The following is a 27,574-nucleotide window of genomic DNA, read 5'->3' on the forward strand; positions in this document are numbered from 1 at the left end:
TGCTGTGGGAGTGGCTAGGTCTCGGCTTTTGTTTGTGTATGTGTGTATGTTAGTGTATTTGTGTTTTTTGCTTCATGTACTGTATACTGTGTTTGTGTGAAGGACCCTCTTGAATTTGATTCATTTCAAGAGGTTTATCTTTCTACTAATATCGATAAGATATTATAATAAGATATTCTGATTCATACCACAAAAGTGTAGAGAGGTAATGTTGCATATTGTAAAAACACTACAAACATTGTACATGCAAAAATAACTATCCTGCATCTGTAGTAGTAGTAGTATTAATAATAATAATAATAATAATAATAATAATAACTTTTATTCATATAGCGCCTTTCAAGAAACCTGAGGACACTTTACAGAATTACTGTGGCTAAGCTAAAGGAGGTTGTAGGCTGTGGTAAACAAGTGGTGTTTCAGGATTTTTTTTTAAATGTCCAGGGATGTAGCATTTTGGATATCTGCAGGGAGGGTGTTCCAGAGGGATGGGCTACAACACTAAAGGCTCTGTCTCCGAAGATACAGAGTCTGGTGTTGGGAACGGAGAGCAGCCCAGCGTCTTGAGGACCGCAGGTTTCGGGGTGGGGTGTATGGATGTAGGAGGTCGGAGAGGTACTGTGGGGCCAGGATTTGTAGGTGAGAAGGAGGATTTTATTTGTGATGCGGGACTTAACTGCGAGTCAGTAAAGGTGGATGAGGGTTGGGGTAATGTGCTGCCAGGTCTTGGTGTGGGTGAGGACCCTAGCGGCAGAGTTTTGGACATACTGGAGCCGGTCTAGGGTTTTGCTGGGGACACCCAGACAGGACTCCATTGCAGTAATCCAAACGGGAGGTTATGAAAGCATGAATGAGGATTTCTGCCATGGAGTCAGAGAGTGATGGCCGGAGTTACTCCGTAATCATTGTATGACCAATGATAACCACCATGCACATTTAAAATATTGTGGATGTGTAGCATGTACTTAAACCTTGACAAAATCAGGGTGTAAAATTGTGAATGCACCGTGGCTGTTTATATCAGTCAAACATGATCATATTTTGTATTTTTGGATGATTTTTCACACTCCCACATAGACAATAAAGCATATGAGAGGAGCAACAGGAATGTGTCTCTCCAAACACAAGGAAACGAAAGAAAAGGCAGTGCTCCATACTCCAAATATGGATGATCCAGAATTACACTGTATTCTGTGTAGGCTATTTGAAAAGGATATGCAATCACAGTTCAATGATACTCCACTCCACTCCCATGCTCTCATAACACATAATCCACTCCAGCACCCCACTCACGGGCTCACCACCCAATGCTCTCATCTATTGTGTGGTTAAAACTAAATCCTTATGGATACTGTTGTTTGTACTGAGGTTTTTATTGCAATTACCAGCATGTTCTTGTTGAGACGTACAGCAGTGTAGGCAAGATGTAAGCTTGTATCTGTTTGTGCAGAACCAATTACTCCTTTTGGATTAACATGACTATTACAATACAAGAGATAACTGCACCTATTATCTGATTATATAATAACTATACTATAATTTAGTATTTCTGCATATTTAAATTAGTTCACAATGTACATGCTGTTCCTGTGAACATTATTTAATTACAAAATGAGTTAATAATGCCAACAGCTCAGCATACAGTATGTTCTGTATTTACTCTCTATACAACACTGTAATAAGGGCTTTGACATAGCCGTGCAGTGTATCCCCCTGAAGAATTAATGAATAGTATTGCTCGAATGAAGCTATATAGTGAGATATGTACATGATCTGAGAAACCAAGCTGAAATGGACCTGCTGAAAATTTCAGATAAGTGAAACGAGCAGTAGGTATTTAGAGCTAAAAGGCAAAATATCTGTAGCGTCGTTAGAAATGTCAGTTTTTTTTAATTATCATCATTACTGTATAATAATCCCTTGACCTTTTTAAAAATCAACTACCGATCGCATTACTGGGTTATTTCATTAACAGGAAGATGGAGAATTTAGAATATTATCCACTAATCTATTGCTAGTTGCATGGCATTTAGGATGTTATCTACTAATCTAGTGACAGTCACATGGCACTGAGTAGACAACACGTTAAGGTCAGAGGATGGCTGCCTATCAGCTGCTGCCACGTTGTGTCCCTCAGCGAAGAAAAAATAAAAAGTCCCATAGGTAATATAAACCACACTGCAGCCATGCAATTCTAAATAAAAAAAGTCTGACATTATATTCTGTAATGAAATCTAGTTTTCATTACAGTACATGTAAAGACATGCAGTAAAGCGCATTCTTACTTAGCAGACACACAGAGCTATTTATCATGGCCACCCTGCTCTGTTGTTCCCTTCCAATGATTTCCTGATTAGTTTCTTGTTTATTATTTAATATAAATCTAGACACACAGTACACACGTACATTGGTTTAACCCCTTATCTACTCTACTGTGCAATATATTGTTTATGACACACTACACAACAAACAGGAAACACACAGATGATATATTCATGACATATAAATATATATTAGACTAGTTATGAATGATTAATAAATGTATTTAACCTACTAGTATATTATAGTGTAGTACAGTATGTACTGGAATTTAGTATTGCATAATAGAATATAGTGTACTATGGTAGTATAGCATAGTAGCAAGTATAATACAGTATATACTAAAGTATAGTTTAGTATAAGCTGGAGTATAATATAGTTTACTGTTAGTATAGTGCTCACCGATAAATCAAATTTTCATCTTCATCGCAATATGAACATGCCAATAAACACATTGCAAAAGACTGCCTGAAAATTGACGCGTTACTATTACTGGGACCCAGGGCTAAAACCATTTATCATCACACTTCACTCAGTATTTTGATGCCGGGATTATTATTGATTTTATTGACATTTTAGATTGTTTCCAGTGAGATATTAATGAGTTCATATAGTGACTTCACTGTTGTAAACATTACTGTTGCTGCTCTACAAACAACACTTAGCCTAGTTATATTTAAAATATTCAATTGGGCTATAATCTGGTTCTGAATTTTAAGAGACAACCAGGCTGACATAGAAAAATTTATAGTTAGCCTAATATGCACACTTCAATATTTGTTTATTTATCGCAAGTCATACCGCCATCGAAATATTGAACAATGTTATCCACATTGCAGCTTTTCCTCATATCGTCCAGGCCTAGAATAGCTTAAACTGGAATATAGTATTGTTTTGCAGTGTATATGAATGAATAGTACTGTAGAGAAGAAGAGAGTACAGAGTATGTACTGTAGCAAAGATAATGTAAAGGTGATTTAATGTAACACACTGTTGCAAAGTGAATTACTGTATAATTATACAACGTTGTCTGATCACTGTACCTGTGCTTTAGAGTTTTTAATTACCGGTATTTTGTTTAAAAAAACAAAAACACAATCACATTTTCAGTAACCCCTAAAACCGCTAGTATATGTGTGGCACATTGCACTTACAGGCAGCTGTTTCTCCAGGCAGTTGTTGAAGTTTTTGATTTGGTTGGGCTTCAGCTTCTTGAGGGGGATTCGTGTTTCCCCGATGAACTCATTGTGGCGGAATTTGTCCTCATCACACACTGAAATCCTGAGAGGAGAGGAACATAGCAGTTAGAGGAAAATGAGAATGAAGTGAGGCTCAGGTTAATGTTTTGTTACTGAGAGGAGGCTTAAAACAATAAAGCCAGTCATTTTCCACCTGGAGGCCATCATCCTCTATCGCAAGGATTTAATTCTTACCAAGAAGAATCTTCACCTCACTATAAAGCTGACTCTCTAGGCCACACAGCACTGAAGTAAAACCCTAGTAGTTCTGCAGTGTATAGTTCATAAGACTTTTGTCAGACTTGATCAGCATGGCAGAAAATTATGGGATAATTATGCTTTAGGATGCATTCGGCCATGTATGGATCAAACGACTCATATACTAAAGTGAGAGAAAGAAGTCCAGAGATGTTTCAGATAGAAGAATCAAATTGTTCTATTTATTTCAAAATTATTTCAAATCAAATCATGACCTGAACATATCTAATTGTGCTGATCGTATTTAATCAATTAGTGCAGCTTGAATTGAATTGGGCCGTGGTGCATGGTACATTCAGTCGGTTTACTTATTTGTATAATGTGCCCATTTTTCACAACATGTCCTCTTCTCAATGCATGACAGCCTTTGAAAACATTAGTTATGTTTGCCAGTGTATTCTTCAATCAATAAAAAAGAGGATTCATTATTTTACACAGTATAACTGCTTAGAAAAGATGACAGATGGTGAACAAAAAGGCAGCAGTCAAAACCACTGAGGATGAAGGCACAGTAGCTTCACTTTTGCTTTCCAGAATGGAAATCTATATTCCTCTAGAGACTGTCCTCCCCCGAAAAACGCCCCCATAAGTTTATTTTATTTTTTTAAATAAAAGTAAAGCGTTTCTTTTTTTTTTTTACTTTATGGAACAAACGGAACAATGTTACATTCTGTGGCATGTGCACAACGGGAAGTGAAGTAACGTCACAAATGTTTATGATTTTAACCCAAACCATAATCTTTTTCTAAACCTAACCAAGTTCATTTTGGGCCTAAACCTAACCAAGCTGCGACCGTTTCACAACGTTAACGGGTTTAAAACCACCACTGTAGCGTTTAGATATGACAACGGAAAATGCTCTTGTGAATTGTATTTCCTGCCACCGCTAGGGAAACTAATTTATGAAACGCTCCTATGGGTTTTATTGAAGGGTAGAAATAAATGACCTATATCATTGTATGGTTTGGAGGACTTGTTCCTCTCTGCCATCTCATTACATTTATAATGAATGTTAATTATAGGTGTGGGACAACGCTGCTCTAGGCAGATCTATGTTTTTAATAAATGCAGAGGGTGAATCCCCATGTATGCACTCACAGCCCTGACATGATATGATTCACACCCATCAGCCTGATGGAGTGGAATACTGTTTGTTTCAAGTTGCAAAATCAGCTTTGTGCAGGAAAACATGCAGTCTTTGTGCACCCAGTGGCATGAGTAATATGTATTAGCGTTGTAGCTTGTAGGGGATGCAGCATAATCACAGTCACGATTGCCTGCTTAGCTGCCTAGTTTTCTGGCTTGATTAATAGTAACAAACACAACCCAAGGTTCCTGTTAGTACGATTAACCAGCTTGTAAATCTCTCTCTTCCTGCCATTCCTTCCTCATCTTCTAATGACTATAACCCCAACTTATTAAGATTAAGACATACTTTATTGATCCGCAAGGGGAAATTATTATTTTTTCACTCTGTTGTTAGTACACATTACACACAGGCCTGAAATACACACACATGCCCAGGACCTATACATGCACTACTGGAGAGATGAGTCTTCTTTGTTGGCAACATCGATGGTCTGAGGTCCAATTCAACTGTTTAACACTCCGCCCCATTCAGCCGTCCTATTTTACTATCTGAATTTGCTCATATCTCCCCGCAGATTCTTTTAAACACTGTCCCTGAGTTCCATATCACATGATTCTTCTTTTTATTTCATGTATGTACTGCAGCTGCCCTTACAAAGGACGTATTGTTGCATGCAGTATGCATACAATCGGGACATACTACTTCTCCATAACGATATAATGATATTGATCCTTTAACTTTGACTTTAATTGCTCATATGTGCTGTGCAAAGGATTGTGGGTCAGGACAGCCAGAAAAGCATGCTGGCTTGCATACTGCAAAATCCGGCAGGATGCCATAGGACATCCTGGTACTTTTGACATACTGCATTTGACATATATATTGGGACATACTATATCTTTTTTCTGGCATACTAAATAGAATGGTAGTATGGGTATTGGAATGCAGGATGTAGCTCAATCCATCCTTCCTGTTTTAGGTCCCAGCTTGCTCTCTAATGTCAACTGCTCTCTCACATCTGGGTCGGTGTACGCTTTCAGTAACAAAAATTACAATAACAAATTGCAACACAAAATAGAATACATATAAATATATAATTTAAAAAGCGTTTAAGGTTGTCAGTTAATAAAAGTGATTCAACAATTACTTCACCAGCTGTGACGTTAAAAAATAAGTAATCTGAGGTTTGAAGAAATAATAATTACATTTGAAATTATTAGGAAGAACGCAATCAAATTTTGAATTACATGATGATCACAACATTTTATGGTGATTTGATGAGCACTTGTGCATTCCTTAGCCATTAATCCAATAAAGCTTATCATTACAATAAAAATTAAAAAGAAAATTACAATATTATACATATGACTCAATTGTCAGGACATTAAGATAATTTTAAAGTCATTTTTCTCAGTTTCACACTCTGGTGAGTTAAGGTCTTTTGCCTTAGTAGGTGTAGTGTACATTTTTGCTTCCGTTAAAATATGTCTCGTATAAAATTCACACTCAGAATTTGGACAAATGAAATAGCGCACAGTAAATATAGTGCACTATATAATAAATGGGAAGTGATATAGGTCATGCTAGCAATTCTGTGAGGCTGTATGTAGGCACACCAGCGCTTTGAGGAAAATGTTAACAGCATGCTAACATGCTCACAATGGCAATACTATCATGCAAATGTATAATGGTACACTGTAAAAATTATCAGGGGGGTTCTACTTAAAAATTTAAGTTCAATTGCTGCCTTAAAAATGTGAGTAAAGCCAACATTAAGAATAGTGTTGTTTCAACCCACAAAGTTAGATTATAGAATATGTTTAATTAATGATCATTTATTGTTTGAACTTGATACTGTGATTTAAAACAACTATCAATACTACATTGTCCACTCAAGGAAACTTGCTTCCTCTTGTCAAGCAAAAATACAATTGTATGCTATTTCAACTCACGAAGGTAAGTTAGAGAAGATGTTTAATTAATAATAATTTATTGTTAGAACTTGATACTGTGAGTTAAAACAACCATCTATCTTACATTGTATATTCAAGGAAACTTGCTTCCTTTTGTTAAACAAACATACAATTTTACATTTAATTTCAACTAACTGTATTCATACCAATTGTCTTTTCAAGTTAGGTGTACTCATGTTTTTAAGGCAGCAATTGAACTTATACTTTCAACTTAAGCAGACTAATGTTTTTACTAAAAGATCACACACTGTAATAAATTTCATGGTAGTTTAACTTGGAAATGAAAGTTCACCTTCAGCCTTGAAAATCGAAGTTCACTCAACTTGAAGACTGCTTTTGTTTCAACTTAGAAATTAAAGTTAATGAGGGTGATGTAACTACAGTGTTCTAGTTTTGTTAAAGTTGTTATTTTAGTTGATTTAACTTTTAATTACTTAGTTTAACTTCATACTTTAAGTTAAAACAAATAAATTACTTTCTTTAATAATGCAAGAAACCTTCCTTGCCTAGTATAACAGACATACTTTTCTGCTCTATTACAACTCACGGTTTAAAGTTACAATAACATAACCACATTTATAGTGGAGATAGTGTGGGTGCTTGGGTGTAGCGCCCAGGGCCCCATGCAAAATAGGGGTCCCTCTAAAGCCTCTGATCTTGTGTCACTTGGGCTAATGAAGTGACACACCACAGATGAATAGCTGAAGGAAGCCTATTACTGCTCAAAGTCTAATGCTGCAATACTCCAGCTCTTCTTATCAAACATAACAGTCACTTAACTCATGGTTACAAATGTAAACCAGCACAACAATGACAATTACCAGGCAACAAAACACTACATTCAAGCACACGTTTAATAAACGGAATTCAAACAAACAATTCCGAACAAATTGCAAACTTTTCAGCAAATTTTAACACAACTCTATTTACCGCCTTGCATCATGGGAATTGACCAGCCAATGAACCAATTGCACCTGACTGCAGTATGTAGATTGGGGTTGGGCTAAATGTGGGCGGAGCTGTTTGACTTTTGAAAAGTACTTTTCAAGTACATTTCAATATGAGAAGAGTGAAATGCCAAATTCACAATTCACAAGCCTTTGACAGGTACTCCCTCCTCCCACTAGTGCTTTGTTGTTTGCCACAACACTTGTTGTATTTTAGTAGAAATTTGCATAGGCTACATCACTTATCTGCGGTGTATAATCAATTTATTCTGTCCATGCTTTAACTATGCTGTGAAGACAGGTTATTTTAAAATCGAAAGGCAACCATTTTTTGTTGCAACACATACACTTTTTTTTTCAACTGATAACTTACATACCCATGTTCAATCAAAACATACATATCTGATAAAAAATTTAAATAGTGGACCCAATGAATAAATGCAAGTTTAACTTTCAAAAACTCATAAAGTTGAGTTCAAAATCCAAAACTTGTATAAGCGTGTTCAGTTAAAAATAAGAAATAAGTGGACATAACTAAATGGGTCTGTACTTTTTTACAGTGTATAATGTGCAGCTGAGAATAATAGACATAGTGAAACTGGAACTTTCAGAAGTAAAAACAAATTCAGAGTCCCATTAATGTTTGTAATAATGCCATTAACTTAACCTTAACTGTATGTTGTGTTGTTCACTGCATATATCTAGATAAGAATGGAATTAATAATCTAATATGGTTGATTATGCAATATTTATGTTTTACAGCAGCCTTTTACAAACACCATTTCCCATAAGTCTTAGACCATTGTAGGTAAAATGTCACAGTTGGACAAAAGAGGCAAGTCCAGACATATCTGTAGTAACGGCAGGGGTCCGTTTCAGAAAGCAGGTTTAGTGAAAACTCTGAGTTTGTTAACCCTGAGATGAGGGAGACTCTGGGTTTTCTGTTTCAGAAAGAGAGGGAACTTCGCCTCAGAGTCAGTTACTATGGTAACTGAGCCTGTGAACCTAACCTGGTCGGGAGCAGGTTTTCTTCAAGAAACCTTGAGTTTCTCTCAGTCTCCTCCCTCTGACACAGCACGCTTTCATTTCCTCATTCATTAAGTTTGTATCAGGTGTGTTTTAGCGCAGTTTATCTGCATGAATAAAAAAAAAATAAAACATATTGGTTTATGGCAGATTATAAAACTTTTTTTTCTCAAACATTGCATGTCCTTTTGTCGACGATCCCGTTGATGAAAAAGCTGTATTACTTCAGAGAGTTTACGTCGGGAGATGATATTGAGTCCCGACTAGATGTATTTTCATTCCCACATAACCGATTTGAGAGGTATTTTCTTCACAGTCGATCATATACCTTATCCGTCCTCCTATCACTAACCTCCACCATCATGGACATGCTTTTACCAGCAGATTCTTTGTCGCATTACCTTTTTAGGGCTATATATATACTATATCTATAGTTAATCGCGATTAATCACATGTTTTATCACATGATTAAAATTCTATTTTGCATTTCAGAACTGTTTTTAAGTACATATTAACATAAAAAAAACTGACAGCCCTATTTTCTTTACAACATTGGTGATGTGGATCATATTAGTAAAGCCACTGTATGCAGAGCCATCAGAAGAGTGAGACTGATCTCTGTGTTCACTGGACACAAACCAGTGACAGCCATTAAAAGAATAAATGATTATAAATTATATTTCTGTTAATGATCATGGTGCTGCAGGCTCAGAATGGGATTAGCTTACTTTTTCGCCCACAGGATTGCACCTAAATGAAGTTATAGGTGTAATACCATTCCAGTTTTCACCAGTAATATTATAGGTTACTTGTGATTTAAATATGGAATTAATACACTGTCAATGCTTACGCATTGACTTGAGCAGCAATTTTCTCCCACACCAATTCTCTCTCTTTTTTGCAGCAGCTATGTTGCTTTTTTTAACGAAATATATGTTCAAACTCGTATGTGCGCATGAGTATTTCCGCCGACCAGTTTGTTTGTGGTTGTTACCATGGTGAATCGTAGTATCATGGCTCTATTCATGCTGCCTTTTTATTGTGGTGGTGCATGCGCTTAGCTCTGAGTCAGCCTACTCCGAGTTGATTGAACCAACTCAAATCAGCTGTTCTGGAACCGAAAACTCAGTTTCCCATCTCAGAGTAAATCAACTCCGAGATCAGGATTAGACTCAGAGTTTGTTAAACCTCCTTCCTGAAACGGACCCCAGGACACACAGGACTGAACAGTGTTGTTTTTAAATAGAGACAACAGCCAAAACATTGGAACATTTTAGGAAAGTATTTATGAATATTATGGATATGGCTGAAACCAAGTTACAATGACATAAGTAGCTGCGCTAGTACATGGAGCTGTAGTTTTTTGTAAGCGCACAAAATAATCGTTTAACTTCAATCACAGTCCATTTTTAGTAGCAAGTGCTGAAATGAATGCTAATTTGCCTGAGAATATGGAAAGTAAACGTATGGAAAGTAAACCCCGGAAAACTTTTCAGACAGAGAAAAAAAAATCTGAATGAGAGATTACACTGAGTTACAGCCCGGACCTGACATCATAACTCCGGCTCTCTATTAGAATTTTAGTTATGCACATATTTAGTCATAAGTATTGGAGAAAATTTAAATTTTGACCTGATGATGGCACTAGATGAAATGTTATGGGCTCACCAAAGTGATTACCATTCATTGTGAGGGGAACGTGAATATGCGCACCAAATTTCAATCCTCAGTTGCTTGAATATATTACATATACTCACAACCACAAATGTCAACCTTATGTTGGCGCTAGAGGAAACGTCACAGGGTCACCAGTGTCAGTGGGAGTGATCATAAGGGGACCATGAATGTTTGTGCAAAATATCATGGCAATCCATCAAATAGTTGTTGAGATTTTCTGCTCTGGACCAACCATACGACAGACCAACAGCCTGACATTGCCTAAAAATGGCATGGCACTACACCAATTTTCTGTGTATAACAAACATACAAGACTGTTGGGTGAAATAATGAGGCCCCTGCACTAAAGGAAGTCACAACAACAGAAGACCACATTCCCACTAGAAACACGCACAGTAGTTGCTTAGGGGTTGAAACAGGAAACTAAAGCAAAATAAAATCCTCCACTGTGTGCAGCCCACCTATCATTGGGACATATACTGTGTGCTGTAGCTACCAAAATGATTACGCATATTATTATATAACCTACTTCTACTACAGTGTAAACACTTTGGTAAAAATAAAGGAGCAGAGAACAGTGAAGTAACACTTCCATTGCATAACGGTGTCATATTAATCACTGGAAGCAGACGTTTCTGTTCCAGATTTTAGTCTATTCTCAGGTGTTGTACTGAAATACAAATAACCAACAAAAACAGGAAGTTATCTCACCCAAACAAAAGTGCTGTTTGGAGATTACACAAACAAAGGATTTCCCGGCTGTTACACTGATCGGGGGTTATCACACATTCAGGTTCGCCCTGGCACCAAGACACGCATCATGAATTGTAGTGGGGGGAAAAAAACTGAATAAATAATGACACCAGTAATTTCTGGGTAAAATGGATGTTGTCAAATACAGGCTGTGATACAGTGAATTACCTCAGGAGCCATGAAGAAGTGGACTGCCAAACATCACTGCTCCCTGAAAATCATTTTCTAAAGCCTTTCAAAACAAATCTACAGCAGCTAATGCTAAAATATACCAAAGCGTCGAGAGGCATATTTTCTCTTTCTCTTTACTTTCTGTCTTCTCTTCCATTCCCTTTTATTTATTTCTTTAGTTAATTTTTCTTCCCTCTTTCCCGCTTTGTTTAACTTCCTCTCATTTGCCCCCTTCTTTTTTTATTTTCCGTCATTTCTTCCTTGTCTTTGCTTTTCATACTTTCATTCCCCTCATTCCACTAATTCCTTCCCTCCCTTGCTTTCCTGCTCTTCCATTGCTTTCATTACCTTCCCCTCCTTGCTTCCTAGTCTTCCCCCTCCATTTCCTCCCTTCCTCCTACCCTTCCATTTTTTCCTTCCTTCCTTCTTTTGTTTCTTTAATTTCCTTTCTCCATTCCATCCCTCTCATTTTCTTCCTCCCTCATTTTCTTCCATTCCCCTTTTCTTCTTCCATTTCAGGCACTTTCTCTTTTGCTTCCTTCATTTCTTCCATTCCTTTTCTGCTTTTAGAATCCTTCTTTCCTTCCTGCAGTCTTTCGTTTTCTCTTCATTATGCACTCACAGGACATAAAGTTAAGAGTACCTGAGTGTTTTGCGGACCATATCCTCGTCGGTGATGCCGTAGTAGGTCAAGGTCTCGCTCCAGACAGGGTTGAGAGTGTTGTGCAGGGTCTTGGTTCTAAGTTTATTGGCCTGAAAGACAAACCGAGACGTTGGCCATTTAACAGGATTGAACATAATTATTGATTAACTGATGGTTCCCCTCTTACAGCTCAACAGAGCTCATCCCTTAGGTGTCAAATGTCATTGAAATGCTGCCAGAATTATATAAACATCTCTGAAAATCTATAGATTGTAAATGCAGTGACGTCTGGTGGCAAGCATGCAAACGCAAGCTCGTTGCTGCATACTGAACACTGTCGGGGACGACAAATAAACAGCAGACTGCATTTACATGAAGTGACGGGTATAATTAAAGCAATGCAGGTAGTGAATGATGTTGAATAGACTGAAGTTAAAAGATGGCTCCGTTCATGCTCAGCCAGTTCCTGTTTCTGTCAGCACTTTAAGAAAACAAGGTTCCAATTATAGACCTTAATCAGGCATGAAATTCACAATTTGAAAAAAACATCTTTGTACTTGAGCAACAGGCTGCAACAATACTGCAAAGGAACAACACCTAATATCACACGTCCGAGACAAGTATGCATCCATTCAATGAGACAGGAGGCATAGCTTAAGGTCTATAGAATCAAATAGAAGAAGTACTAAACAGTGGAATGATACGATATAAAACACAACATAATTATCAATAAGAGAAGTTCAAATACACCTAGTTCTAGTATCCCATCAAAACTAGAAATAAGTTAAACAATTGGCACTTTAAAGCTACATTGTGTAAGAATTTCTCCCATCTAGCGGTGAAATTGTACTTGACAACCAACTGAATATTACTTTCTAGCCCTTCCCATTCCGAGCACGTTTTAACTCTTATGGTGGCCGAACCCGAAATTAGCTCTTCGTATCTCCATCGTTTACACGCAGCTGTTCTAGCCACTCCAATATTAACTTTGGTCTTGTTGCTTTGGCTGTCGTTTTAATTCTCTTTTTCACCTCCCTGGTGAGTAATCTCCCCGGGGGGGCGAAAGGTGGAGGTATGTCCCTCATTGGCAAATGTATTATAAAGATGGAGGTGCAACATGGCTGCTGTCATTCGAGCAAAAGTAAGTAAAGTAAAGCTGTGAAAATATTCTAATCACAGCATACAATTAAAAGGATACTTTGCTGATTTCAAACCAGCTCTGTGTCTTGGGACTGTGTTTGCAAAAAGTGGTGCCAGGTATCCGTTCTTTAGTCTAAAATTTTTTTTGCAGACGCAGAGTGATACTTACAGTGCAAAGGAATCAGACGTCAAAGCCGTGGTATTTGGTAATTATACCACGGCTATGAACCAATCAGATTGCTTTATTTGAGCTACCAGTTTTTAAAATCCAGTCTTTTTTTTTTTAAGAAGTAAGCCAAGGATGGAGGGAGTTCAAACTCAATGCAAATTAAATGAATATTGGATGTATGACATCCAACTACTCTCCAGATGGATATTGTATTACTTTGATATATACTAAGATCTTTCATGTATCAGACAAATAACTTGATTATCAAGAATTGCATCAATAATATCAAAGTATGACTGACTTACTTTGTCAGAGTTGCATCAATTGCAATCTAGCGAGGTGATGTAAACTGTGACTGTGATAAGCGACAGGGCTTTATCAGTGTAATATTGTGTGGGGGAAATCCTCCAAGCACATCGCTGAATACATGACATGGTGAGGATGTTGATACTGTGTTGCGAGTCATGGGTGAGGATGTGATTCTGTGGAGTTTAATCAATTAGCTGTGATTATTTGCAAGTCTGATGGCAGGGATCCACGCAATAAGGCTCACGCTGATTGTCTCTCCCTCAATCAGTGGTTGACTCCCACAGGAAGGGTGTTGAACACACACACACACACACACAGCATTCAAAATTATGTTTTTAAGGCTGATAACCACATTTTGTATAAAAATGCAAATAACATATTTGTATTATAATTAAATGATAAATTTGTGTGTGGATTCCATTAATAATTCATTCACTTTCCTCTTCTTTTTTTCCTATTAAAAGTTCTTCCAGGTTTCTGATCTTGTCAGAGTAAAATGTCTCTGAAAAAGCATTTACAGTAGTGCATTGGCCGTTCAGATTAATGGAAACTCTGTGGACTCTGGTTAATGTGTCGGAATTACTGAAGAATATTGCTGTGATGAATATTAAACGAATTGTCCTGTGTAGATGCATGAGAACAAGCTGCAGAGAACCCTAACATTAAACAAAGATGTTGTTTGTAATGCGATTTCCATTAGAAAGCCTGTGATATTGTACCTGTTCATTCAGCTACTTCATCACTGTCTAACGCGGTGTTCCCAACCACTATGAAGGTCAAGGTGTTCTAACTGTAGGGAGGACACCTCAATTATTTAAACGCCCTGCTTGGTATTTACTAAGTGGATTGTTGGCAGGATGGCAAAAAGCAAAAGAAGTGATCCATTGAATTACAATGTAATCGGTTACTTGCGGACAAGGATGTCAATAAATCACAATGAAGTGGGTTGACCTGAAGTTATGACTCAAGTATTTAATCAAAGCGTTACAAAGTCCTGAATGGTTCAGACCCTTGAAATGACAATGTTGGAGAGAAAGGCTGCTAGTTCTGATGAAAGCAGTTAATTAACTAGATAAAAGGTGAACCTGCAACAGAGAGAGTTCTCTCTTCTGCATGTGATCAGCATGCATTAAAGGGGAAACACCTGCTCACAGATGGAGGGCAGGGTTACAAATGAGCAACCGGTGTCACAAGTAATTTCACCTGCTGAGGCTAACAAACCTTTGCTCTCAAGCCAATTATTGCAGTATTTTTGCATGCACCTCTGGATCTTCGCTCAAAAAGGGCCTCCCTACCTGAAGGCACCCGTGGCGCTACCATTGGGTGGGCCTGGGCAGTTCATCCAATAAGCAGCCCGAGGAAAGCTTTGAGTGAAAGCTTCTCAGCCAATCAGCGGCTTCTACTCCACATGTGGACTCTTAAGCCTGCCCACAGGCTGCATCGTCACCAGCAAGTGATCCAATGAAATGAATGACATTTACACGCAAGCTTTTCAAGCAAGCTCAATGAGACAGACACAGACTGTAGCTATTGGCTAATATGAAACGCAAAGCAATGCAGCTTGTTTTCATTTAAATTCAGCAAGAAACACTCCGAGGAGCAGGAGGAGGAAACTCCTGCCATTTAAAAGTAACGCGGTTACAAGTGACTAGTTACCATCCTGCTCGGGCCGCCCTCTCCCCATCAAGTCCTCCCGTAGCTATCCCCTCACATCAGCAAGGCAAGTAAGCTAACAGTTAGGCTAACGTTAACGTTAGTGTCTGGCTGTCTATATGCAGGGTGAACCCGTTTTTTTTTTTTTTTGGGGATTATTTTAACTGGCCCATCGAGTTTTCTGGAGGCCCATCTACAATCAAAATCCTGGCGCCGCTAGTGGGAGAAAGGCAGCAGGGGCTGAAACACAGACAATCATTGGGCTGCGGGCGCACACACGCACACGCTGCAGACAATTTCAATCACAGCTGGTCCTCCTTAAAAAATCTGCTGGTTCAAAACTGTGTCTCGATGATAGTATCTGTTATTTGTTCTGTTGTTTTGTTTCGTTTGGGGCTCAGTATGTTCTGCACATTTCACACCAAATTGTAAAAAAAAAAACTGAATCGGCACATTACTAGGGATATTTTCTAACTTCTCTTAACACTCAACACAAAGCTCCTCTACAAAGAATACATTTTACAACAATTTTCATGGGCTGACATCTTACATGTATTAGTGAAATATTTAGATTGAAATAAATCTCGTAGGCTACATTAGTCAGTATGTCTTGTTTGCACTACTGTATAAATGTGTTGTTTCATCAAGAGATTCATATATTTATGCTGTAGTCTTTTCTCATACACGAGATAATTAAGAACATTAATGTGAGTAAGAGCAGAGATTTCTCAGTTTTTGTGAAATTACTTAAAGCTTTAGTGCGTAACTTTTTGATATTAATGAACGTCCGTTACATTGAAGCCATTGCCAAATTAGTTGCTACAAAGCTAATTAAGACTATCAGCTCCACACAACTCTCTCGGTGTTTCTTAGTATGGCTATGTTCAGAAGATTGTGTTGTCCGGCGACTTTCCCGCGCAGAAACTCAAGTGAAGATAAATACCTCTTCTTAAGAGTCCATCATATTTTTTTAATCCTCCATGTCCTCCTTGGCTACTAGCAACTAAATCAATAATGATTTATTATTTTTTTAAATTACATTTATATCTGCATTTATGTCAAAACCTAGAGACTTTCTAATATCAACATGTCATTTATTAATATGTATTTGTGTCAAAATAACATATAAACATCTTTTCCTATTCTATTTTGCCTGGAAACGCTTCCAACATGCTTTTGCGTGTCGCGTGAAAAATAGACGTTGGTTCTGTTTCTAGCATACACGCGTTTTCGGCAACGTGGGAGCCAAAATATAAATGGACACGCTATGCAGCTGACACGCTCACGCCACGCAGCCAGTGTGTGGCCGGCCTAAAGATAACAGCCAGTGTGGCTGGTCTTGCTGTTAGTATTTGACACTTGGTGGGCGTTACATTTACACTTTGATAGACAACTGTAGTGGCCAGTAGCTACTGCTGGATAGATGACATAATAACACCTTCTACTCAACCTTCAATGGTGTGTTTGGATTATTAGTTTTGGCCATGAAACTATTAAGTTGTCAAACATTAAAACAAAAGACATGGTCTTCATTTCAAGGTAATCGGTTTGGTGTCTCAAGTAAATGTTTGTGCAATCCTATCTTAGCACTGACCCTATTTTATTCCAACCCTTCTCAAACATTGGCTTTATTATGGTTTATTACATAATGTAAAATACAATATGCAATAAACAATGTTGGATTCTTGTTCATAAGGAATCAATTTCATCCCCCCTTAACGGATGGGTTTTTGACACCAAAGTTAGAATTTTGAAAACAATAGGGTGAAACAATTAAATACATTTGATCAGCTGCAGAATGTGTTAGTCTTGCCTGTTTATCAGCATCATGTAACAAAATTGAGCTATTTCTATTTTAGCAATGCAATACTCAGACAAGTATAAATGGCCTAAAAATTTTCTGTTTTGTCACCTGAATCAGTTAATCACCTTGTGGTCCTGTGAAAACATCATCATTCTAATCTTCAACATCTAATCCCTGTCAGTAATCGACAGTTTAATCTGGAATAATTAAAGGCATTTCAATGTGTTTGATTGTGGTCTCAAAGGAGATGAAAATGTGATCTGTCTTTGCAGCAGAGCGTGAAACTTCACTTCTGATTAGAGCACAAGCAGAAATTATGACCTCTTTAGTGGGTCTTAATGAGGCTCTTAGACCGAGCCTAATGATTATTTTGAGGGCACACTGAGAGAAATATTAGAGTGGGGAGAAGGTGGCGGCATCTTGTTTTACTGACAGGAATATGCAAAGGAGACAAATCCCTAGAAGCCATGCTCTCATGAAGTTTTATTTAAGTTACCAGTGTAATAATCCATGACATTTCATATAAAGAGCAGAACACATAAAGACTAGAAAACCCCTAACTTTGAAACCAATCATTGGTTTTTGCTCTTCAGGCTTTTCCTGAAGAGCAAAAACTTTGTTGGATACACTAAGAATAATTGGGTTCAGAAAGTTCATAAAGTACATTTGAATTGTCTTAGAAGCTGCATTTAAACAAAATCTTTTGAAGATGTGAATGTTGACTTGGACGCCATTCATCCCTATCTATTCATAGAAGACGTACAGTGCCACTTTAGTAGCAGGGACGATGGGATGGAGCGCCGAGCAACACATGGCAGGTGGAGCAAGCCAAAGTCATGTTGTAGAAAATAAAAGCAATGATGGTAAAAACTAAAGCCTATAAATAATCAGAGAACTGGCCACGTATATTGCAATGTTTCCCAGTTATAATACAATACACCCAGTACTCATGTTAAATTATGTTTTGACCTGTCATTAGGCGCTGCAATGGTTATCATAAATCTACTGGGGCCCTGACCTAACAGATTTTATACAGTCTTTACACACGCAAAGAGCAGATACACCGCAGCATGACCCGGCCTTCTAGCTACATCGTATCTGCCTAGGTTTACCTACATTGGCTGGCCCCACTGGCAGATTCATGTGAATGCCATGCCTGCTCAGTGGTTCAGCTTGAGCTCCACTAGTCTTACAAATAGCCACTAATTAGCAACCTTTCTAGTTTAGGAAGCTAGTCCGGGCATGGATCTTGTCCCTTAACCTGTCTTAACCAGATAAAGGAACAAGGTTTTCTATATGAAGTTGTGTGTGAGTGTAAGATTGCAGGCAAGTATTAATACCACCCCCCTTTTTCAGTACACCCACGCTCCCAACACTAGGGCTGGGTACCGAATAGAGATGGTCCGATACCGATACCAGAATCGGCTCCGATACTGCCTAAAACGCTGGTATCGGTATCGTGAAGTACTGGATTTTATGCACCAATCCGATACCACGTAATAAAGCCCTAAAGAAAATCTACGTTAAAGTAGTTTATTCATGTTCTTTTTCCGTTATGACTGACTGTCAAACCGGATAATAAAAGAAAGTTCTGTGGCATTCATTGTTTGTTTGTGTTTGTTCATGTTTTACAAAGAGTTTAACCTGAGCCAAACCGACAACAAAGACATAGAAATTTTATCACATCCATACAGGGATAGTAGTATACAGTTGTTAAAACATAATAAAATATATGACACACTGGTATCGGATCGGTACTCGGTATCGGGTGATATGCAAGTTCAGGTATCGGAATCGGAATCGGGAAGCAAAAAATGGTATCGGACCATCTCTAGTACCGAATTCACTACTTTTTAGGCAACGACCGAATTGCCTCTAAAGTATCGAGTATCGGAAAATGCCTCGTCATTCAATACCTAAGTAGTAAATCTCATCAGCGTCAGTGAGCCAATAAGCACGCAGCATTCTTCTACCAAGCTCTAAAAACATTTGTGATTGGACGTTACACGTCGTAGAGCCACGCAGGAAAAACTCTACGTTACACAGAGACGGGCTCACGTAGTAGGAGCTGAAAAATAAATAAAAAGATTTGTGCTGTGTAATATAATTTCTTTCTGTATGAAACCAGTATTGAAGTCTCGGTATTGGTATTGGTACCAGTGTTGAAGAGATTTGAACGATACACAGCCCTACCCAACACAGCCCTCTGTCTCAAGTTATATTCACTTCTGTCTATTACATCATAAACTATGAACCAGTGGTGGAATGTAACCAAGTACATTTACTCAAGTACTGTACTCAGGTACAGATTTAAGGTACATGTATTTTACTTGTCTTTTATTTTCATGCCAAATGTTTTACAAACCAATCAATCGATTAATAAGAAAATAATCAGCAGATTAATCCATAATGGCAATAATCATTACTTGCAATAAACAGTAAAATCCTGTTAAAAAAAAATTTGTTTTCAAGTGATTTGCAAGCTAGAACTATTTTTTGATGGGCAGCAGTGTATTCAACTGCCCAGTACTTCAGTGCACTGTCTTTGTGTATACTACTGGTTGCTAGATACTATCAGTGGCTACAAGTTTTGATTTAGTTGTTATTACGATGATAAACCCCGGGAAGCTCACAGTCACTGCGCCTGTGTGCTCACAAAGAAATATCTCAAACATGGTTGTTTTTACGTTTCAGTCGTGCACAACATGTTAATTAGTGAAGTTTAGGGGTACAGCTGGTAGATGTTTTTCAAATTGGACAGATGTTACAATGTTGTTTTATCACAGAATAATGACATCTGATTCAATAATCTAAAACAATAATTGAACCATAATTTAAAAACTGGGTTACTCCTGTTAAACCCCACAAATTAGTTAAAATGCCAGATGTTTAATTACAACTGATGTCATTATGTCATTATGTCCAAAGGCTTAGAGTATTTTGAGCCTGAAACCACAGCAAGAAGTACTCATCTTCTAAAAGTACTATTATCACGATGTATAAGTACTCCATTACAAGTAAGTCATTCATTTAAAATATCCTAGTTGAAAGTACAGAAGTATTATAATTAAAAAGTAAAAGTACTTCTGCGAATTATATGTTACATTATTATATTATAAAATCTAAACAATCAATGTGTAAGTAATGGTCAGTCGCGGGGAAAGTTTAGTTCAGTGGTTCCCAACCTAGGGCTCGGGCCCCTCCAAAGAGTCCCAAAATAAATCTGAGGGGTCGAGAGATGACTGATGAGGTGGGAAACAAAGTTCTGCTCCACACATTTCTATGAATATTTTGGGCTTTTCTCTACTCTAAATATTGGATGATTTTATATATTTGGGATTCCAACGGTTATTTAAGTGAAACCATCCAAAAGGCTTAGAGGGGAAAGGTTAGGTATGGTGCTAAACTAGACCAGCCACTGGTTTAATCTGTAACTCATATTTCAATCAGTAGAGAACAATCAATTTTGTTCAAGTGCATGATGGAAAGAATTTTAGTTGAGTCTTCTACAATTAGACCTCATAATGACGTAGTAGCTATATTAAGGGGCTTAGTTATGCCGGATTAGTTCTGGATATTTCCCCCTGGGGTCTAGACACTGCTGGGGGTGGTGGTGAAGAGAGTTTGGCTAAAGATCTGGATGATGGAATATGGAGCAGGACTGGGCGTTGATATGATGAAGCCTAGAGGTGAAGGGGTGGAGGAGGGTCCCATCAGTTCGTACTGAGATGACAACTGACAGCAAAGAGAATGGATTTTAAAGTTGATAGCATGGATATGATTGACTAAGAGAGATTGTGGCAAGATCTGTTTGGACTACTTTGAGTGCACGCCCACAGAGTAGAAGCCAGAGAGTGAGAGACATTTTTCTTAATTAAGCTTAATTTTCTGTGGTGATCATAGTTTTTTTTTATTTTTAATGCCAAATCTTAATTTGACAAGTGACAAGTAACTAACACTGTCAGATAAATGTAGATAGGAGTACGTTATTTCCCTCTGAGATGTAGTGGAGTAGAAGTAGAAAGTAGCAGAAGATGGAAACACTACTAGTAAAGTACAAATACTACAAGTACTTAGTTACTTTCAATCACGTTAACGAGTGTTATATTGTATATATTTTCAGCTAATTCTATTCTTTCATATCTTGTCCTGTTTGCAGAATGAAGAGCACATAGATGCAGTCATAACCAGGGCTTTTACAGTAGTTTTTGTTTTTGCTGTGTAAACTGTAGTCTTTCAGTAAAAATACACTTTGCTGCAAGAAATCTAAAATCTTAAACATCCTCATGGTGCGATGAATATACACCACAATCTGGTCACCGGTCGCTGAGAAATCTCTGGATCAAATCTGTTGCATGGATATTATCACAGATGATATCTACAGATGGCGGATTACTTCTGTAACTCCAATGATTAAGGGGGTGGAGAGGTTTAATGCAGACCAACAGCAGGCAGACTGTTGATTTGTTTTATGGGCCTATTCCATGTGTTGTGGGACAATTATTACGCTACTGTTTCATTGCAGTTGTCAGGCCCAGTTTTTTTTTTTTTATTTCTGAATGGCAAATTACACATTCTCATGCTAATATTCACAAGTCTATCTGTGCATTCTCACAAATTACTAAATTTCTTTAATTTCAAGGAAAAAAAGTTGTGTCAGAAAAAGGCACCATCGGTGTCTACACACATGAAGTCAATAATTGATTCCAGTTGGATTATAAAGAGATTGAAAATGTGTACACTGCACAATAAAAGTCCCACATTGTTCCTAACAAAAAAGGGTGGCATGTGCATCGCTGACATGACTGTTCCAATCTGTCTGCAGCTATCTAATTGATGCATTTAGTTTGAGTTCAGAGAGCCAGAAAAACCTCAGCCTTGTAGAGAATGTAATAATGCACCTGCCGTGATCTGTATTCACATAACAGTGAGAGGTCAGTCTCTCAGAGCAGCAGTATCTGTTAAACTATAAATTTGAGTATGAAATCAACAGGTTTGCAATAATAATAATAGCAGCTCTGCAGAGTTTCTAAGCCCATTATTAAATCTACTGCTCGCTGCAGTGACAGAAAGCCTTTTTCTATGCAAGCTCCTCTATAAGTATCATTCACAACATTTCAAATGGTTGTTGCTGTGGTGTTTTGTCCTTTATCATACATGCAAGGGTCTCTAACAAACATTTCTGGGCTGGTACACATTTTTCTTTCAGCCAATTTTCCAGCCCTTTTGTCCAAAGTGAAAATTTGAACTGCTACTGGATGTATTGCTATTAAATTTGGTATAGGCAATTATGGTACTCAGATAATGCATTTCAATGTCTTTGTTCTTGTCCTGCCTTTATATGTACAATTTAAAATGTTTACTTTTATTTGAGTTCATGACAGGACTCATCTAAAACTAATGGCCACATTCCTTGTATGTTTACTAGGTAATGTGTTGTAAGTCTTGTATCTTATACCTTGTATACGTATACCTTTCAACCCCTATAGGACAGTGCAGGTATGTTTTTCTAACTTCCAAAATGTAGTGCAGAGTTACTTTTATAACTTTCATATTTTAGCCTGTAGGTCAACAAGTCAACAACAGTAATTCTTCCTGGTAATTAGCACAGATCATGATAAATTATAAAACTTACAAGAAGTTAGATAATAAGACTCCCACGCAGAGCAAAGCAACACATGCAGCACATGTGCCTTTTATTAGGGCTGCACAATATATAGGTTTTTTATCGTCCTTGAGATATCAACTGGCGCAATAAACGCGTTTACCTTTTTATAGTTTTAGCGTACCAGCTGTGCAGCTGACCCTAAGTACAGCTGAGGTGGACAAAATACGTCTAAAGGTACAGAGGATAAACCTATTCAATGAAGGTAACAAAATGGTATTTTCTCTGGTGCCACTCTGAGACAAATCATCTATTCATCATTTTTCACTCTAGTAGTATAAACAATCTAAGAAAATAAGTTTTCAACACTTTTATCTGGTGTGTAGTGAGCATTACAACCTAATAGAGGTTGCTACTGTGACTGTACGTTCTTTCATTGTGCATACATTTGTCTCCGTTGCTTGTCATCGTTTTTGTAAAGTCTTTAAAGTTTCTATTTTGTTAATTTCTGAGCCATTTGCTCTTTATCTTTGGTGCAAGGCAGCCATTGCTAAGAGGCTTAGATTAAGTTCAACATGGACTGCTTGGCTTTGTTATTGCAGCCATTTTAATACACTTAATTGTACTTTGCCTAATTGTACAGTCGACACACGCTCTTCGTCTTGCATGGTGTGTTAGCACTGAATGTTCTCAGAATATCAATATCTTGGGCGACCTCTAGGTTTACTGGTAGAGCGTGCGCCCGATGTAGGCTGAGTCCTTGCCAGCAGCCGGGGTTCGAACCTGACCCTTGCCCCTTTGCTGTGTGTCATCCCCTTCCCTCTCCCCTCTCTTCTGTCATTCTCAAGCTATCATAAAGGCAATAAAAGCCTTAATATATACTGTATATCTGGTCAAGTTTAAATAATGACCCACACTAAGTTTTACATTAGAACTGAGTAAAGCATGCAGTTACATGGTTATTCATCCTTTTTTACATATCTCACAGGCGTAACTAACTACACACATGTGTGTGTATATAGGTCAAAAGTCAAAGCTGAAGAGGGTACTAAACAATTACAAAGTTCAGATCAAAAGAACAAATGAGACGAGTTTGAAAAGGTATTAGAAGAAAGGAAGATGTGAGTCAGGTAGATAGATAATCGCACAGCTTTATCTTTCAATAAGCTGCTTTTGTGGAGTGTGCTCATTCACTGATCTATATTAGATTTGAGGACTTTAATGAAAAGGATTAAATCAACATCAAGGCCTCCTGTCAGACACAAGGAAATTAAAGAATTCAGTGTCAACTTGTGAGTCATTTTGTAGTTTGACATTTGAGATACATTTCCATCTTTGTGAGCCACATACATTTGCATTTTGAGATAATGTTGGTGGAAAAGCAGTGGTTGTGGTCTGACATGTGGAGCTTATAATGACTCTTACACAACAGATCATAAGTTACGTCTCCTCAAGTGCGTCCACTTGCGACATTGGGCAGACCAAAGCTTGGCTCACAGCATAATGATAAGAGACTCTGCTTTTACAAGTGAAGCATATTATTAGTAGGTAGGTCAGCCAGGGAATGTTTACATTGATGATGCCTCTGGTAGAAGAAGAAGAAGGCAGGTAGAAACAGCTAGCCTTGTTCTGTTGTTCTAGTAGTTTTTTATTTTGTGCATTTCTCTTTATGTTCCGATTTAAACAAATGAGATACAAACATTAATTTGTTAGCTTTAGAGGTTCTGGTAGGTGTAGCCTATACTTCACTTTGGGCAGAGCTGGGGTAGCTGTTTGCACCAGTCTTTATGCTAAGCTAGGCTAAACAGGGAAAGGCAAACTTTTATATACAGTTAATACAAGAAACAAGGCCCAATTTTATTGGGAGTGCAAAACTGCGAGATGCGGTCATGGAGAGTAAGAAAATCCAGCAACTATTTATTATTAGTTAACATAGTGCTGCTCACCTTGCTGGCTCCGGGCAGTAGGTGCAACTTGACATAGGGGTCAGAAAGCCCATTGTGGTCCATCGGCTTGAGCCCCTGTGAATTAAACACAGACAAATCTTGATGAAGATAAATAATTCCTTGAAAACATGTGTAACAATGTTACATCTGAGAATTTGGCCAAATATTATTCCAACATCAGCATAATACAGTACGGAGTTATGCAGTTTAGAGTCTAAACACCTGCATTAGCACCTGGGGGGGTGTCACCATTCCTTTTTTTTTTTTAACCCATTAATTTGCCTGAACGTTTTCAAGATATGTTGTCATGAACCATGGTGTTGTTCAAAAGACATTTTGACCGAACAGTTGCACTAAACAAAAGGTTACGAGTAGGGATGGATACCAAAACCTGCTATTAAACAGCCTTGGTGCTAAATTATATAAGACCGCAGTATTGATAATCTCTGACTTTACCGGTTCTTTTATTGGTACTTTTTAACGTTTTGGTGTAATTTTAATCATACCCGTCCCTAGTCATGAGTCACCAATATCATGAGAAATCATCTTCCGGAGCACTTAAATATATCCATATAAAAATCTATGACAATCTATCCAGCAGTTCTCAGACCTGGACCAAGCAGAAGAGTCTGACGATAACCCAGTAAGTAATGCCATTTGTAGGCAAAAATGATACAAACCGTAACATACAGATACCATCAGATTAACATCAATTTGAGCTGTCTGTAGTTGTGATCTAAAAAAGTTAACGTTTTCACACAAGTGGACATTTGAATCTGGATATGACATAACTTGTCTAACGAATTGTGGAAACCATAGCTTGTGAAATCCATTAAAAATGTCAGGAGCGTACAGCCTTCTGTCCAGTTTTCTTTAGCACCTTTATTCCTTGTACTTCATTCAGTACAGTACAACCTCAGCTGGAAAGACGGAGGGTCTTGTCACCCTGAGAAACACTGAAGTGAATAAAGGAATGGACTAAAAGAAAATAGGTTTTAGAGAGCCCTTTTGAAGAGCAAATCAATGAGACTCAAAGAGTGAGCAGGAGGGAAAGGTCACTCGTACAGTGACCAAATTAAACAACACCATGTGGGTGCCCACTGAGTAAAGTAAAGTGTAAGGACCTGAAGGTAAGATGTAGCGGGAATAAACAGAAGAAATTGAAACCTCTATCAAATCTCTACCCACACAGAACAGCGAGCACTAATAAGTTGAGTTTGCTTTTCTTTGACCTTGAGTGGTATTGAGGTTATTCAGGTTGCCAACTCCTTTTGAGATAAAGCTTAAATTGGGAATAAGTTTGGCCATTATCATATCGTAGATGTCAGGTGAGAGTACTAATGTCGTTAAAGTGTTGTTTTAAGCTTTAAGGAAAAAAGGTTTTGACACTCACATGTCAAACTCAAGGCCCGCGGGCCAGATCTGGCCCTTTGCAAAGTTTGATCTGGCCCTCATATCATTTTAGATTCACAATACATTTTGAACCGACTAGTTTTTGTCACTTTTTACAAAGTTCTGAGTGCTTTTTTCAACGTTTTTGACCCCTTTCCGTCGTTTTTGGCATTTTCTTCATTGTTTTTGTCGACCAAACTGTGAGAAGACATGCAATAATACAGTCAAAGATGTTTGACTCTTTCGATGACCTAAAGCAATACATGTCTGGCCCTTGGTGTGATTCTCATCTTCAAGTGTGGCCCTTAGGGAAGTTGAGTTTGACACCCGTGCTCTAAACTGTATGTGCAAGGATTTCTCATAAGCCCAAGAGATAGTATAAGTCATGTGATCCTTCAAAACAAAATTACTATAACTAGTATTAGTATTAATGTTTTAACATACTGCTTGTGATATGTGTGTTAATTGGTATGTTAATAATACAGATCAATATGACCAACAAGATATGTCTTAAATGATTATTAAATGCACAATATGTAATTTTCTGCCGCGAGGGGTCTCTCAATCAAACAAACAACAACAAAAGATGCAGTTTGGTGACATCGTGAAGTAGTGTGGGATCATGGGAGTTTTTGTCTTCACCACCATTGCCGTCATTGCAGTCAGCGTCTCCTGGTTAGAATTCCTATAGGGGGCTGCGAGCCGAGCTGCGGCTAACGTTTGCTCCGCTTGTTTCTCTGATAACTTAAGATCCAGACGTCCAGTGACTAAAATCCTTCATCAGGTTAAAATATAAAGTTAAAAACCACCAAGATCTAAAAAGTGTATCGTAAAAATGTAGCTTAAAACTCGATAAAAAGTACATTTCTGAAAGCTTCTGGCAGACAACCACGCCATCGACAGGCGACCAAATGTAACGGACCCGTAACCTTGATTCAAATCACTGATTTCTCTGGGTTTGAACATTGTTGGAAACATTTGGGATAATGTAAGTACACAACTCCATAAAATATATAACCTAGGTCAAGTTGTTTTTTAGACATTCACATGCAGAAAAAGTTGCATATATCTTTAATCATAACTTCAATCAGAGTTACTGTTTCAACCAATATAAATAAAGTAAGCAGAGTTTATGCACAAGATCTTGAGAAAGGACAGAAGACCAAGAACAAAAAGGAATCCTAAAGTGTCCAGAATAACTAAATCAAAAGGGGAGTTGCTGTTTGGTCTTTGAAGGGCTACTCGCCAGAGTCAAAGCAGAAGAGGCCTTTTGGTCCCTAGTGTCAGGCTTGAGAAAACACTGGATCTTACATTTCCCATGATGCAACTAAGCAAATATTTTGTCCCTGTCTGGTAAATAAATATGGATTTCAAACTCCCAGTCCTTCCTGAGTAAGCCTTGTCGATATCGCACTTTTTTCCCCCAGACGTTACAAAGCTCCTCCACAAACACAGAATACA

The 27,574-nt window shown here is 37.9% G+C and overlaps 1 protein-coding gene across 2 annotated transcripts in view; it reads right to left on the bottom strand.

Moving 5' to 3' along the window:
- Nucleotides 1-27,574, bottom strand: part of doc2b (double C2-like domains, beta) — a 134,294-nt gene that overhangs the window by 16,984 nt on the left and 89,736 nt on the right. For both annotated transcript variants that reach the window (XM_039778629.1, XM_039778628.1), the window contains 3 exons: nucleotides 24,722-24,796; nucleotides 12,096-12,205; nucleotides 3,474-3,600 (listed from right to left, as the gene is read on the bottom strand). In XM_039778629.1, the coding sequence (XP_039634563.1) occupies nucleotides 3,474-3,600; nucleotides 12,096-12,205; nucleotides 24,722-24,796 (312 nt within the window). The remainder of the gene's footprint in view (nucleotides 1-3,473; nucleotides 3,601-12,095; nucleotides 12,206-24,721; nucleotides 24,797-27,574) is intronic.

The sequence above is a fragment of the Perca fluviatilis genome, chromosome 16 (assembly GCF_010015445.1).
Source record: "Perca fluviatilis chromosome 16, GENO_Pfluv_1.0, whole genome shotgun sequence".
In the NCBI taxonomy this organism is placed as follows: domain Eukaryota; kingdom Metazoa; phylum Chordata; class Actinopteri; order Perciformes; family Percidae; genus Perca; species Perca fluviatilis.